General features: G+C 42.5%; 2 protein-coding genes across 2 annotated transcripts; one reads left to right on the top strand and one right to left on the bottom strand.

Annotated features, from left to right (window-relative positions):
* Window positions 1–871: 871 nt before the first annotated feature.
* LOC137266345 (M-phase inducer phosphatase-like) lies at window positions 872–5,051 on the top strand. The gene is made up of 8 exons (XM_067801831.1): window positions 872–881; window positions 2,310–2,452; window positions 2,795–3,034; window positions 3,524–3,622; window positions 3,765–3,926; window positions 4,147–4,277; window positions 4,471–4,588; window positions 4,723–5,051. The coding sequence occupies exons 1-8, from the start codon at window positions 872–874 to the stop codon at window positions 4,852–4,854; spliced, it is 1,035 nt and encodes a 344-aa protein (XP_067657932.1). The 3' UTR covers window positions 4,855–5,051.
* A 9,377-nt stretch (window positions 5,052–14,428) lies between these two features.
* Window positions 14,429–16,678, bottom strand: LOC137265073 (M-phase inducer phosphatase-like). The gene is made up of 9 exons (XM_067800390.1): window positions 16,667–16,678; window positions 16,301–16,435; window positions 15,951–16,100; window positions 15,714–15,833; window positions 15,450–15,515; window positions 15,190–15,288; window positions 14,950–15,074; window positions 14,690–14,813; window positions 14,429–14,584 (listed from the first exon to the last, which is right to left on the bottom strand). Exons 1-9 carry the CDS (start codon window positions 16,676–16,678, stop codon window positions 14,429–14,431), a joined length of 987 nt encoding a protein of 328 aa, XP_067656491.1.
* Between the last annotated feature and the right edge of the window lie 289 nt (window positions 16,679–16,967).

The raw sequence follows: 16,967 nt of genomic DNA, 5'->3' as shown, positions 1-16,967 counted from the left end.
CCGAGCATGATACATGACACGTTCTGTGGATAGCAACGTCTTTTTGGGAGGTTATTCTTATATCGTATGACTAAATCGTATCAGCTTAGTTCGGACTAGAATTGTTTTGAAAATATGTGAGGTTTCTTCCTGCTTTTGGAGAACACTTCAAACATCATGTAGTTAATCCATACAAATAGTATCATCGTCCATTCTCGACCATGTTGGCCGACCTGATCTGCTGCAGCCCCCAAACTGACCACTTCTCACACGTAAAAGTGCCACCGAGTCAATGTCAACTGACCATCAACAACACGTTAACAAAATTCACCCAGTTTGGAGGGTTGGTGTCCTAACTACGTCCGAAAGGGGTCAATCTATGACCTTTTGTCCGAGGGCACTCTGATGTAACATAATTATCAGGGTCCATTAATGTCCGTGCAAACTATGTCTGGACAATGAGATATGGTCATCGTTGAAGCGCAGTCAGGTGTGACGGGTGACCAGTCTTCACTCATCCGTGTCGTTTGCTGATTGCTGACCAGTCGTCACGAGGCGACAGAAAGGGGCGGCCCCTGTCAAGAAGCCGATTATGCTTCGCTGGCTGCTTACGTCACACGGCCTGGGTGAAGGGTAGTCATTTGCATATATTCAGCGATGCGTCAGCCAATGAAATTGCTGGAAGATGAGCAGACGACGGAAGGTGTGAAATTGGTACGCTGGTGGCATATATACTCCGTTGGACTGATGGGGTAGCATCACTTGCCTTGTGCTTTCATTCGGACAACATCTCGAGCTCAACAACTGTCTGTGTTACCAACGATATTGAGGATTATTTTTCCAACTTGTGACGCTTCTTCTGTCTGGGATATCTTATTAGCATTTCAACACGATGTGTGAAGGTAAGGCTACATTGCTACAGTCAGTTCTGACAGTTTCCAACTCTTCTTTAGAATTGCGTTAGTTTACTGTGTTAACTGAAGAATGCATCGTTGGCAGCGACAAACCGGAAGTGGGTTAAAGCCTAAACGATTTACTAAGATACTTTTTTCATATTTCACAGAGAGAATAGCATATTTTTCTGTCAACTTTCTAACAATTTACATAAAAAGAGTCGGGGAAAAGTTGAACAATAGCAACCGCTTGGGCAATCGGCGTAAGCTTGCTTGGGTTTATGTAAGATCCATAAGCTGATTTAGAACTGAACGTGGTGGGAGAAGGATGTGTGTAAGGTTTATTGTTGCAACTATCAATTCATATTCAGTCTTATAGCGTGCACTATCTACCATGTCCTATCATGCGGATGTTTATATGATTATATGGCAAATCCTGCTTCACCCGAGGTTAGTGAACTCGCTTCGAGCCCCTTGATTAGGTAACACAAACATGTTTATCTTTACACACTGGTCAGGTATGTAGCGGGGAAAGGTCAGATCTTTAGGGTCAGTGTTTGGTTTGATTTTCAAGTTGAATTTTGCCTCGGGTCTGTGTGCGTTCTGTTGTTATGAACAGGAAGATTGTTCAGGATAAACCTTAGGGGAACGACCTTAGATTGATGGGTTCCGATGTAACATTACGCTGGATCTATATTTAGAAAATCTTGTAAGGTCACCAGATTTATTCCAATCATACTTTCTTTCAAATTCTGGCTGATCTTTAGAAAATCCCGAGGTCATCATAAATCTGTTGCTTGATAGGTTAATTAGAATTCCTTTGTATTCAAGTCTTGAATAGATTAGCAACAGATTAGCTAATTACCGTAGCTGTATAGAGGATCAAACAGTCTGTGCCATAGTGACTAGACTAGACAGTGTGTTGAACCTTAGGCGCATCCTGTCTATTGAACGTATGTCTACATAGTTTATGCAGTGACAATCGTCTCCCCAAGGACTGAAAGAATCTCGCACCGTCGGTTTTCGCAGCCAAGCTGTCCCTCCGGCGGACCAACTGTAGTGTCTTCGATAGTTTTCGTCTCACTTCGGGTACGAGCCCTGGGGTAGGGGATAACCAGATTTACTACTGAGAAGGGCTCTTCAGGGGCGCAAGCCTTTCCAAACACCGGTCCGATAAGGGACAAATATTGTTGCGTCTCGGGGTCAGTCTGTGTTAACACGACCTGGGCCACTTCCTGTCGTCCGTCACCTCTATTGTTGTCAACTGTCGTCTGCTCATAGTCTTGTCATTGTCGTCTTCACATCAATATCTTTGTGTCGTCCGCACTGGAAGCAGGTGGCTCCCGGACATTACAGACGTGTAGGCTGCCACACTCTTCCATCGGCTTTTCAGAGAGTTGTTTCTGACCATGAGTAACATCAGCGAATTTTCTTCAGCTTCTCGAATCAACATGATGCTGGACTTCGACGACTGCGAGATGGACGCAGCCGACATCTTCCTCAACAGCCCCGGTTCGGTGACATCTGGATATATTAGTATTGATGATGACACCAGTCACAGTCTCGGCGAATTCAGCAAGGTACTTAATTTCACACTTGCTAGGATCAGTCACCTTTCTAAGGGTGTTATACAAAACACGTTGACAAATAGCCAATAACGTGTCCAGTGTTTGAAAAGATTGTTCATTCTGTGACGACGAAACTCATTGCTAGTGTTCCACTATAGGTTGTAAATTGTGCTTGTTGATGTAATCCCACCTAACGTCTGTTGGCACAAAACAAGATGAATACCTATTGTGTTCAGACTTTACAAGCGAATGACCATACCTGTATTACCTGTCAATGAGATTTACTAATGCGTTTTTTACAACGCTTCTTGTCGAGAAGAAGTATTTCAACATGCTGTTCCTGTTGCTTTTCAGTCCGAAGATATGGATTTCGGCATGCTCCCCTTGGAATCTCTGACCAACCAGTCCCTCACACAAAACGGCAACGACTTCTCCATCAGAACCCCATTACGACGATGCAACTCCCTGGACATGAGGAAGAAGTTGTTCCAGTGCCAAAACACATCCCCCTACGACGCTGAATGTCGTCCCATCCGTAGACCCAACAAGATGAGGAGGCTTAGACTGTCTGGAGAGGAAAACGCCGTTCCTCAGGTAAATCCGATTCCTTTATATTTAGAATAAAATTAACACCACAAACAGACATGGGGATTCGTGTGTGGCGTCCTTAAATAGCAGTCTCAGCTATCCCCGAGCTCATTTCAGGAAGATATCTCGTCCCAATTCGACAAATTAATGAGGCAAAGCGAGCTTAAAATGTGTAATTTTCTAGCCACTGTTTGAGAGGTGGATATCAAAGGCTTGCGTCTCGTGTTGGGTATCAAAGAAACTACCCGCAGTATTCAGGGAAATCACGCACCCCTGTCCGTGTTTCCATAGCTCGTTACCATAGGAGCTCAGTGAGAGCCCCGGGATGTAGCCCCCAATCTCCAACTGTTTGAACCAACTCAGCCATTTCATCCTAAAATCGCCACAAATTCCTGTCTCTTACGTAAGACCCGGGCTTGATTGAGGTCAGATGGCCCGACGTGTTTCGGATGTCGCAGTCGACCCAAGTGTAATGTTCTGTTTTTGTTGTTACAGCAGCCACCCTCCCCTGCTCCTCCATCTCACGAGCAACTGAGAATCCAGGCAGCAGTTGAACGCCTAGAAAGTGCTGAACTCATCGCTGACGGAAGCAAGGTATATATTGCTAATAGCTATTCACTGTAACTGACCTGGCCATACTCATAATGCCTTCCTGTTCCTGTGATCATTCTGTGAACTTCTTAACAAGTATTTGTGAAGTTTCAAACAAGTCATTATTTAATACTTATTGTTTCAGACATACGCCCTGCCCCTTCTGCAAGGAAAACACAAGGATCTTAAGGCTGTGTCCCCCACCACAATCGCCCACCTCCTCTGCGGCCACTACGCTGATACCGTCGACGAGTACGCCATCATCGACTGCAGATACCCTTACGAGTACGAAGGAGGTCACATCACTGTAAGTACTATAAACAATCCAAACACAAATTCAATTGACGTCAACTTCTAACGCGTTTTTACCTTTGAGAACTATATTTAACATTCCTCGTTGATCCGTCTAAATCCCATTACGCAAGTCGGCCATAAATCGTTCGCTGTCCTGTAACGATCCTATTGTTGGTTACCCAACTGATGTTATCCTGACCTGAAGTGACGGTTATCTCCCTTTGCTCCCGCAGGGTGCTGTCAACATGTACACGTATGACCAGATCAACGAACTCCTGGAAGAAACAACAAAGATGGGCCCATCCAACAAGCGACGTGTCATTGTCTTCCACTGCGAGTTTTCATCCAAGAGAGGCCCATCTTTGTAAGTCTTTTTTCCATGTCATATCACCCCCTGTAAGATTTTTATGTAAATATGTAACATGTGCTATGTATCATGTCTGTGTCGAACAGGATCACACAACGTGTCCTACTCCAACGTGTTGGAATATTGCAAGAATATACGGAAAGCTTCACACACTTTGATGTTTCTTATGGTGTTATGGTTTGTTTTCCAGGTTGCGTTTTCTTCGCTCTCAAGATCGTAATATGAACTCTGAACACTACCCCAAACTCTATTATCCTGAAATCTACATCCTGGAGGGTGGATACAAGGCTTTCTTCGAACAACACCAGGTATGTACCAATGATCATCAAGTAATTCAGTTTTTTAAATAACTGTTCCATATATTTGGATACATTTACTGTTTTAGTAAGTATTGAATTTATTTTGCTTTTAAAAATACTAATGATTTACTGGTTTTCTCCAGAACCTGTGCGATCCCCAGACCTACACTCCCATGCTGCACGAGGACTACTCCTCTGATCTACGTCACTTCCGCACCAAGGCCAAGTCGTGGACCGCTGGCGAGAAGAAACGAACACGCTGTCTCCGCTTCTAGGGATCATCCATTGTTATTGTTTTTACCATTGTTGACTATTTATAAATATGTAAATATGTGTGTGAGAGAAAGCGAGACGGATGAATTGTTTTATACATAGTGTATATACAACGTAATATATGAAGGGATAAATTATCTAAATTATTTTATGTATAATTGGAAAACATTATAGATGTTTTAAATTAAACCTTTTTTGTGAGGATTGAAAACCAAAAAAGATTGTTTTAATGCCAGGTAATGCTTGAAATGAATTGTATCCTGTGAATCCCTGAAGGTGCTGAGGATCGAAAGCAGGGGTGAATGCAAATTAATGTTTGAAGACTTGATGCTTGATGTTACTGATTGGTGTGAAATCCCACAAGTTTTGTACAGCTATGTGTTTGTATGCTATGTCCACGGACTTGAACCATTTGATGCAATAAACGCCCCCCGCTAGTGCTAAGGCAAATATATATACTACGAGTCTGTTCTGGCTATCTGTTGTAAACAATTGCTGAACCGGTGAAAGATACTCAAAAATGGTTCTTGTGCACCAAATGCACTCAAATGTACAGGTACATGACCAGAACAACTGTAAATACCCATCACTCACTCGGTGACATGGTTGACGCATCCCAACACCATTTCTCGATGTTCATCACTGAATTGTCTGGATCAGGTATTATTTACAGACCGCCACCAGATGGCTTGGATATTGCCGAGTGTGGCGTAAAACTAAATCGAGTGAAACCCACAAAGCATTTGTACACATGGTGCAAACATCCACACCCATGCAGGCTTTTCCAGTAATCATGGCACTTCACATGCAACCTTCAGCGTATTCGTAGAACCCGATCTGAAGCAGCCTGTATCGTGCCTTGACGTCATGAAGGAACTGTTTGGAAACAACTAACAACTGTCCATGCCTGATATACCTCCGATATTGATATATATATATTGAGTGTTTCCACTGACTCACTACGAAGCCAAACAATTTTCCTGTTTTGACAGCACAGTATGTTTGTATATCTTTGTCACGGAGCCATCTTTTGTCGTACATCATAATGTACTGAAAGTGTCATACAATGGACTCGGGTATTTCCTAAGATTATGGAAGGGGTTTTGTCTCGACACCCGGATACCCTGGCACCAGGGGAAGGTGTATATTATTGCCCAAAGTGGCCATGCACCTCTACACACTAGCACATAGTGTTCATATTCTCATATTCCGCCTGTACACAGCAGTTATGGCGAGGTTTTACGAGGCACGCAACAATGTTCCAGCTATACGGCGGCACAGCAGTTGTAACCTGCAGGTACATTCCCAGACATTCCATCGAGCCTCTAAATCTGTAAACCTAACGCATTTTCACAATGATATGTCGACTGTACGGTTCTACCACAAGTACGAGTTGCCCAGAGAGATGCTACTTGCGTGTCAGAATACGAAGAAATCCTATAGCACCGATGGTATCCATCACAAACACACGCCGAGGCTTGTCAATTTGTCACGATGCATAGAGTTCCAGTAGAGAAGTATTTGAGACAACATCTTTGTGACAGACACTGCGAATAGCAGCGTTTCTCAATAATCTGACTCCATGTTTTCAAACATGTTAAACCGTTTTAAGGATTTGTTGGTGAAGATTTATTTTGAATATCTTAAAATATAATATAAGGTCATAGCGTGTCCTTGTCCCAGAACAGTCAACAATAATGAACGCTTGAGAAAATCCATACGTGACGCAATACCGCAATCGTTCACGCGTCATTAATTTCAAAACATATTGTCGGAAGCATCAAAGTTTCCTCCATTTAATCCTACCCCTTACCTGGGCAATTAATTAACCTGTAGGTAGCAACATAGGTAACAAATTACCTGGTCACGCCCCTCCTTCATTTGAAGTACTGCACGGATCATTGACGGAAATATGAGTTTCTGATTGATTCGGTGTGGGTGTTTCTCCCTCTGTGAGGCATTTATTGCAGAATCTGTCTAACTTGTAATTAATGACATCTACCAGCGTGGTATCCGATCCCTGCTACAATGGAACCTGGCGGGTTACTCCCGAATCGTATTGCGGTGACATGAAAAAGATGAATTTTGCCAGAAGCGTGTATGCTTGGAACTTCAATCTATAGAAAATAGAAAGGTGTGGGGAGTTTTAATTTCAAAACATTTAGTTGAAGATTTATCTTTGGTTATCAAAGGATAAACTTGACACGAGTGTTGTTTTAACGAAAAGAAAGGTTAACTGAATAAGGATTTGGTTAAGGTATATTTTGAAAGGTATGAGCTCTTTTGTGCGTGAGTACGTAAGGGTCTTATATGGTTTGGGATAAGAGGACACGCTTTCCTTTGGCCCGAACGCCTGGTCTTATTGATTTTAGCTCAAACATTTCCGTCTCTTGCCGTTTTCGACCAAAAGAATCCTTTACAGGATTGAGATCGGGTGGTCAGATTGGCTGACATGGTTAACGCACATCATCGCATTCCAACTGTGTATATGTTCGTGGTCACGTGTTTATCTGGTCCAGTGCGGCTTTAAACAACAAAACTGCTTTACAGTCATGCAGATATAGATGTTAGGACGTCTGAAACTTACCCGTGTTGTGTATTTCTGTGTCAGAGGGACCCCTGGATACAACCAGGGGCTCCAAGACATGAAATGAACGTCCAGTGGAATGTGGCATGCGCTGCTTTATTTACAGGAATGTTGAAGATACCCATGTGTGCACATGCTCATAAGCGTTAATGACTGTTACATTTGGTGATTTCATTGTCACACTAACAAAATCAACCAGCGACAGTGTATGATTTTATGCAATCCACAATATTTCCGAATTCAATGATATATGGAATGTTTTCGTTATGTTACACGCGACTCGAACCTGCGCCCATTCTCAAATTGTATGCGTGTGTTTACATGAACATTTTAACATAGGGGACCACGCTTTGTCCATTTGTGTCCCTTAGAAATCTATCACCTTGAGTTCGAATTCCAACTCGTCTCGATTGTTTCCTGTTTTGTCTGTACCATTCCTCTACCCGTGATGGTTTCACAAAATCGGTAACCGTCTTTAAGCTAGTTCGGTATTCCCCGAATATTGACAAGATGAATTTACGTCTGCTTGTTTACAATATAGGTTTGAGACTGAGTGACTATATAGTTTTAGCTTTTGTCCATTTATTACCATTGCGGAGAACACTTGGAATCGGGACTATCGCAACGCCCGTGTCATGAGATAGTATGTATAATGAAGCGCGGCGCTAGTCTCAGTCACTCACGCATACATGGTGACACATGGTGCGTGTTATGTTCATAGCGCTTCAATTACGACCAGCCTACCTAGGAACTCTACTCATCATAACTCCCTCCTCAGACACAACTCTCTTTTCACAGCTGGATTCTGGCAGTGTGCATTGCCTGTAACACATGTCTACAAATGTCACATAGTTGATAATGAATGAATTCTCACCAGAACCATTCATCGAAGACGGCATTCCCTCAGTAATGGTATTTACTGTTTGGTACCATCGTTTTACGACTCCCAGCTGTCGAACTTCGTTCACCTGTCGTGTTAAACGAGCTGTATGTCTTATCATATCAACGTATGCATTAAACGATCAATTTTATACGTACATTTTAAACGATGTTTTAAATTCCTAAGCTGAGATCAAGGCCTGCTTTAATGGGGCTAAGTGCATGGGAGACACGGACCAGTCCAATTCGGTGTCGCTGTGATTCACAAGTGTAACGGTCAACAGTGACCCTAAAACATAATGGCGGCTTCATCAAAGTTGTATTTTTATGGTATGTGACATGTGCGTGACCTTGTCGAGAATGTCTGCTATAAAGCCGGGTGGCTGAGTACCCACATGTATATTGTGGTGGACACTTGGTTGAAATATATATTGTGTGGTCAATGGTCAAACCAAGAAAGTGTTTCCTTCAAAGACGAGACTTGTCTGATCTCCTGAAGACAATGACCAGAACAACGCTGATGGAACGAGCGCTTCAAAGCAACTATGTATGGACGTTTTCTCAACTAGGTGTTAAGCATTAAGAATATTTCAAGCTTCATTTTGTCAGAGTAGTGACTCTTAAACTGTTGTGTATGTATTCGAAAACCGCATATTTTAAGAACACAATTGCTCACTATCGAGTGTGAAGATAACTATTGGAGAACACAGGTCAACAAAAGACGTGTGTGTGTAAACGCGTGTTTGGCCTTGTGTTACAAACTGGTACCTATGGAAACAGGTAGACAAATTTGTAACCCGTGAAAGTAACCATTCTATATACATATGGGTGACATGCTAGTCTTCAGTTCCTGTTGATCATCCCTCAATGCAAAAAAACAGATCATGTTTTTATTTTCTCATCTGAAATCTGAATCTCACTGGGGATCCTTTTCAATGTTGGTGGAGTTCTTGCATCTTCACAAGCGTGTCGTTGTGTGCGTGTGTGCGTGTGTGCGTGTGTGTGTGCGTGTGTGTGTGTGTGTGTGTGTGTAAGAGCGATAGAACGGGAGCCGAAAATGGTCGATGATAGACTTTGATAGCAGATCTAGGTGTAATGTGTTGTTTTACGACCCAGTGTGGAACATATGAGCTATAACATGACAACCAGTCAAACCTAGGTTGACGTCATGAGCAGGGGTGTACTGGGTCATGCTTTTTGGCCATCCGGTTCCCAGTATAGGACACAGCCCCTGCACAGACAAATACTGAACAGGCACTGGTGTGAAGCTGCTGGGGGATACTTTTTATATTGAATAGTCAGGAATCAGAATCATGAAGATTCAAGGCCTACAGTGACCACATTGATCAATATTATAAAACTACTAACTGACAACCCAGTACCAGATGGGTCTTGCCATGGACCCTGTGTTCATATTCTACCCGGTTTTCCTCCGTATATCCACTAGAACAGGTCTATCCCCGTATACCTGCAAAAACAGTTCTACCCGGGTATACCGTAAAGAATAGTTCTATCAGGGAGTACCCACAAGAACAGTTCTATCCCCGTATACAGACAAGAACAGTTCTATCCGGGTGTACCCACAAGAACTGTTCTACCCGGGTATGCATATGTGTGTATGGATTATATGTTTATTATTTCAATAGTTTTCTTTTCTTTTCATCACAACAACTGTACAATGAAAACCTGTTTTGCTGAAATAGTATCTGATCTTCCACCAATTACAAATTCCCTCTCCAAAGAAACCATTTATGTCAAAACCCTCTACCTCTCATCGTCCCTCTCATTTTTCCTCTCTACCCAACATTACGACAAACAGATACATTTGAAAACCCTTAGAGTATATTTATTCTCCAAGTACATGGATACTGTCTGTCCGAACAAACAAACCGTCGCTACCCGCTGACGTAACGCTGTTTTGGGAAAGAATCAATTAAGTTAACTCTAAAGCCAGTCTCTCTGTTTCGAGTGCTTACACGCGACCAGGTTGGAAAGCATATTGTCGGCAGGTTCAAAACAGGTGCGCGCAACTTTGTCGGGGGGTCGCTAATGGTCGGCAGATGTTAGAGGGGCGGGTGACCTGCCTTCTGTCCATGTTTATAAACACTTGTTGAAGTGACCACTTGACCTCCAGCCGAATTGTGATCTATTGCTACTGTCATAAAATGTTTCCACTGTTCATCTGATGATTAAATTGTCATCAGTTCATGTGAGATGCTGTTTCACTCCATTTGACAAGCGTCATGTTGATGGACAGACTTAATTCTAAAAACTGGCCAACAGAAAAGGGGAAGGATGGAGTATTTCGAATTCAGATATTATATTCAACAGAAAAGTGGAAGGATGGAGTATTTCGAATTCAGATATTATATTTATACATTTCATGAAGACATGATTGATTATATTTTGAAACGGGCAATGTTTCGCTTGTTTATGTGTAATAGCTGTGCATCATATGGACGGGGAGCCGTTCTGTAACCATATCGATGACGAGATGGGGATGAATGGTGTTTTCTCGTGTTTTGTATTTTTAAGAAAAATGTAGCATTTTATATTCAATTTATGCACTGCACTGTAAATGTGTGAAAACTAACATGAGGTTGTGTATGTGTTCCTACAAAACGTTTTCCTTCTTCATTGTGTGTGAATGTTGCCTGGTTTTGTCTGTACTGCTTATGAACGGTACGCTCTTGCTTCATCCTTATTTCAGCTCCCCCATTTTTTTTTATTTTTGCTTGTTGGGTACAGTGTGTGAGGCCCATTTCTGGTGTCCCCCGCCGTGGTATTGCTGGAATATTGATAAAAACCGCGTAAAACCATACTCACACTTTGGTTGTGCTTTGCGAGTCCCTGACTACACGGGTATTTCCTTGCAACACAAATTCTTGAAACAAGAATAAAGATGTCAGTAACAAAACGGACTATACTGACTGCAGGTGCGTATAATTCACCAAGTGTTTAATATAGTAGATGTAAACTGTCTTACATATTTGCTTTGGTTTTGCGCTCGACTTGATTTGAATCGCATCGACGAGTAAATTTAATATTGACCGATAGGAAATGGCCAGAATCCTTATCGATAAACCAACAAAATAAAGTGTACTGTACATAGGCACTCTCTAGAAAAAGGTGACATGCATTCAAATACCTACAAACGTGAAGCGTTCAACTCACTGGTGGTGTACGTCATTTTGAGAACACGTGTTGCCATCATTATCATGATTTGTGGGCCTGGAAGAATGTGCTGTTCTCATTCAGCTTCGTTCTTTTCGTCTCAGTGTTTACGTGCTTACAATGCCCTTAACTTTATTTTAAATTATGCTTGAATCTGGGATAGCCTACATGTCTCACGGAGACGCCATATTCTGTTTAATGCCAACTGAAAGGAAAACAAGAAAGATTCTGGAACCGATGATTTCGCCATGTTTAAAGCGTCCATCTGTGTAGAAATTCCTGGATGTCCAGTCTGAATTCTTTTCTATAGTTGGTGTCAAACGTTCTCAATTGGTTTACATTTGGCATTTACGACTTGATTTGGAGCTATTCAGTCCACGCTAGTTGTTGAATACACTAGCCGCATCCCCAGATCCTCATCCCATATAGTCTCTTGTCCACGACTTTCAATGGAACTCTTCTTCCACAAAATCGATGTAGCGAGGAGATTCTATACCGAAGGTTTTCTTGCATAAGTTCACCACATGCAGTAATCACGATCAGCATTACCCCGTAATCCTAAACTCGTTTTCCTAAAAAAAGTTTAAGCCCTTGCGGGCATTTCAATACGTGAAATGGACACACGCCGGTTTTAATCCTTTATAAATGGCACACGCTCTCCCCGCTTATTGATGTCATAAGGTCATTTCCGATCCGTTCAACCCGACTAATTTCTATTATGGCTGTTTTCGATTCGCCATGGTTTAAGAAAACTTTCTGAAAGCCCCAAACCACTCTTTATTATATTGTCCAGTAACAGGTGGCATTGAAATCCAGTCTGCGACAGGTGCCCGTGTGCCCACCGTGACCACCCCTTGACCACTCAATCACTGACCACGTTGAAACCATACTACCTCACTATAACGCGTTATTAAACCCCCAGACTGCTGAATTACCGAAATATGTTTTACTTTCTTTATTTAATACAGACAAAACTAATTTTATTAATAATTATACTATTTTATATATGGTACCGTATTTACACACGCGTTATAAAGAGGGAGACATGCTGTTGCAACGAGCAGATGTGTTAAAGGGCGTCAGGCGACGGAAGTTCGCAACATGTGGTTAGGCCACGACGACCAAACTGTTGATTACAACGCGAGATTGGGTAATAGTATTAACAGCTTGTAGGTAAACTCGAGGGGAGAGTATGTATAACAATATCAACCTTAATCATCAACATAATTAGCAGGATTGTAAGAAAGTAACCTGACTTGAGAAATCCGCTGTGGGTTGTGATGTAATTCCGCATATGGTCGAGGACACAGCAGATGTCGATATGTTTTTCGGCAAGTGTATTCTTTGTGGAGCTGGCTGACACAGTAATTACTGAGGATCGTGATAGGTGGACCAGATACTGACGTCCATTAAAACTGGTTGGTAGATGAAAATATTTACTGACGTCAATCTGTAGTTTGTTTGTTTTCCTCAAATGCCCGTCCTCCATTAAACATACTCAAAAAAAAACATTTTCCCGCAAGCGTGGGTTGGAGAAAATATTCTTAACAATGATAACCACATCACGTATTTAAATCCGATGAAGTTTTTGAGAGGCATTTAAGAGTTGTTTTTCAAGTAAAACACAATGTTATGGATAAGAACTCGTATGTCACGTTTCTGACAAGACGACATCCAAAATATTTGCCTTTTACTATTTAAATCTGATTGTATTGATATTACGAGTTTATACCAAGTAATCATTTTATATGGTGACGTTTTAAAAAGTCTCTGAAATGCTTTGTTGGCTCGAAATCAGTTACATGATCAACACATGCATCACCGTAGATACCAGTGCACATGCACGCTCGCGCACGTATTGTTTTAGAACCATCAGAGGTGAACGAAACCCCTTATCGAAACCTTTGGTTCAGCGTGTTATGTGTTAAGGGAAAGAGATCCATCTACTCTCATCACTGTGATGCAGTGACGGTTGAGACATCCGTACTGACCAAGCAAGTGATCGACAATAGGTCACCTAACCATTGTCACCCAATCCAGACGGAACAATGGCGGCACCAGACCAGGCTTTCATGCCAGACCGAATGAAGTTAGTACTAATACATTTTCAAAGCGCCGTAACCAACTACACTGGTTTTATTATTCAGTTACAACTACCGACGTACAGGAACGGAGCATCTCATTTCAGGAGCAGACAGTAAGTGATACCGCCATTTGATGTCAGCGTGCTTGCCGGACACCGCTCCGTATTACGAGGGTGGGATTCAGCAACAATCCTACTGTGCTGAGTGCAGTTCATATGGTTCAGGTGGTTACCTTCATTGGTACAGGGTGTTCTGTTGGCCCCTAGTCATTTCCATGTATGTTTACTGACACAATTCATATGTGAATCCTAAGATATACAGAAACAGTGAGGGGTGAGGGCATGATGGCGAGTGTGGTCAGACATCTGCTATAGTGAACACTACACAAGAGATGATCAATGAATTTATTTTGTCAACACAACTGGGTTGCACATGCACTAGAGATGTATCTGTACAATCTCCACATAAATTAGTAGTAATATTAAGTTAGGGTCATATATACATATCTACACATATACAAAACAATAACAAGAATATTGCACTTTTTATCCCCATTGGGGGAGGTATAGGCCATATCGACCCAATGCGTTTCAGAAGCGTTCAGAGGTAAGGAGTGTTCAGTTGGCACCAAGAGCTGTCAGCTTTCCGAAACAGAAACGGAATTGGGCCTGTGAGACTTCGCAGTGACAAGAGCCACTGAGAGACTTGGTGGTGTTCTTTGGGAACCACAGGGATACTTGGCACAGTTCTCGGAGAACCACAGAGAGATTTGACACTGTCCCTTGGGAACCACTTGCACTTTTTGGCAGGGTTTGGCACTGATGAAATTACTAGCACATCTGATTCATCTGTTCACATGAAGGATGGAGAACTAGACATCAACGACCTCCTCACTCGACCACGGCTCTCTCCGGCGCTCCACGACTTGGATTTTACCCGGAAGTGACGTAGATCTGCAGCATGTGCCTCATGGTGCATGGGCTTGTAGCCGTCGGGCTCACAGTGAGTCTGCAAACGAAGATGGAAATTAGGAAAGATGCAACACGTACATAATATTTCAGTGAAAGTGCATCGGATGATTTATCTCAATACGTAATTAAAAATGATACGCACCCTAGCAATGCTGGTGTTGTAGAAGGCCTTGTAGCCGCCAGACAACAGGTAGACTTCCGGATAGAACAGGAAGGGGTAGCAGTCGGCATTCAACTTCCGGTCAAGACCCCGCAAGTGACGAACCCTGAAATGATAGTTTCCAGTTCCAGATTTTGGGAAGATACATGGTACATGAGATAATGGGCCAAGAGTGTGCATTTACACTAAATGCGAGGAAATGGCAAATAGATATTGGATTTTTCAACAGTGACGGTACTTACATCTTGGGTGCTCTGTTGGAAGAAAACTCGCAGTGGAAGACGAGGATGTGTCTGCCGGTGGCGTTGTGGCGATGTTCCTTCACAAGTTTCTCAACATCGCATTCGATGTACATGTTCTCGGCGCCCTGGGGAACACAGAAATCGGATTATATTAAAGAAGGTTCCGACGATCGGCGAGATTGTCAGATGATATTTTAGAGAGTCTACAGCTTTTAGAAATTCGGTATTTGCATTATTTACCTTGATATGGCCACCTTCAAACTCGTATGGGTAGCGGCAGTCAATGACGCGGAACGATGAGATGACGTCACGGTAGTCCCCGTTCAGCAGCCCGCACATCTAGATTGAAAACAAGACGCCACGTAAACACACAAAAAATGACGGTGACATTGTTGTGTATATCACGAGGATAGCTGCTATGTCGAATGAAATTGTTTATCGTTTATCTTTTTTCACATGTAATGTTTGATGGTAAGCGGGTGATATTGTTTGATACTCACGGTTGAAGGAGTGATACACTTGAGGTCCTGATGCTTTCCGTCCTGGACAGTGGGGAGCACATGATCCTGAAAATATATATTATATTAGTATCACAGACTTGCGGTTGTGCATGATGATGATGTTGGTGATGGTATTTACTTCGTCTGTCCAGGAGAGCACGTGAACACGTGATCCTGAAAATATGTATTACAGTCTTGCAGTTGTTTCAGAAACGTTTTACATTTAATCAGAGTATATACTCCATGTGCTGGGTCAAGACTTACCTGGCTACCGTCACCGATGAGGTCCCCTCTGATCTCCAGTTTGTCAACAGCTCTCTTCACACGTTCACTGAGTGGGTTGCAGTGGCGGTTTTCCTTCTCTGGTTGCGGGGATAGGAACATCTGGAAAGGGAGGCAACGACGTTATGCAGCTGCTGCATCATCGCGACGACGGCAATACGCTGAATTCGGGGGAACTATTTACCAATGTATATTTATATTTATATTATCAAAACATACCGGTCCATGGCGAGCATTTCTGTGTCTCTTGGATGCACTTCCTTCGCCATCATCTAATCTGCTGCGCTTTCCCTTAGATGGTGGGGTGATCTGACTATCGGCTCCGAACAGACACCGGCGGGACGACCTGTCACCTTGACCACCTGACTGCTGGGGGGAGGAGAAAAGTGCGTGGTCAGATACGGATCAAGACTTTATTATTTAAAGAAATATTTTTTAAATTATTTTTAAAAAAGAGAGAACAAATATAAATATTTATCGGTAATTTGTACGATTGCAAAGTTATGCCAACTTCCGAAAATTTTTACTAATATTTATTTATGAATTTATGATCACATGCAAACACTTACCTGTGGAAAAGGGGACTCGATCCCGCTGTCCTTGGACTCCGAGTCGTCGGACTGTCCTGACTGACGCCTCCACTGGGCCGGGCTGTTGAGGACCAAGTCCTGTAGGCTCATTGTCAAGGGAGAGCACTCGGGAAACTAAAAAAGGAAACATCAGAAATGTAAACAAATACGACAAAATTAACACATGCTTTTAGGACAACATTGACAGTTGCGATGTTCATGTTCTTAAACGATAAAGAACAGCTCCACTTAGGATGTATGTACCACGGTGACAGTCACGCGACTAGAAATGTATGAGTTTGTAAATACACCACGAACATGCCTGAAACACTATAGAGAGAGCGTATATAGCGTATAAGTACCTACCTTGAAATTCATGATGATTTCTATAAAATATCCAAACTTGGTACTGAGTTGTGAAGATGCCTCGATGGATGTCAAAATGCAACTATAGCTCCAGATCGAGTTTCCAAGGGTTATATACAAGGTATAAACACTATCACAACACAGTGGTGAGATGGTGAGAGAGGTTGAACTCCCCGTGTCTACGTGAGAGCTGGTCAGGAGAGTCTGGTCACCTCAACTGGACATCTAGAGCTCGGACAATGGGAATGACACGACTCGCTGCCCACTGACGTTTATACCTACCGATATACCTGGTTGTAAT

The sequence above is a fragment of the Haliotis asinina genome, chromosome 15, assembly GCF_037392515.1.
Source record: "Haliotis asinina isolate JCU_RB_2024 chromosome 15, JCU_Hal_asi_v2, whole genome shotgun sequence".
Classification (NCBI taxonomy): Eukaryota; Metazoa; Mollusca; class Gastropoda; order Lepetellida; family Haliotidae; genus Haliotis; species Haliotis asinina.
This window is presented reverse-complemented; position numbering and strand designations above follow the sequence as displayed.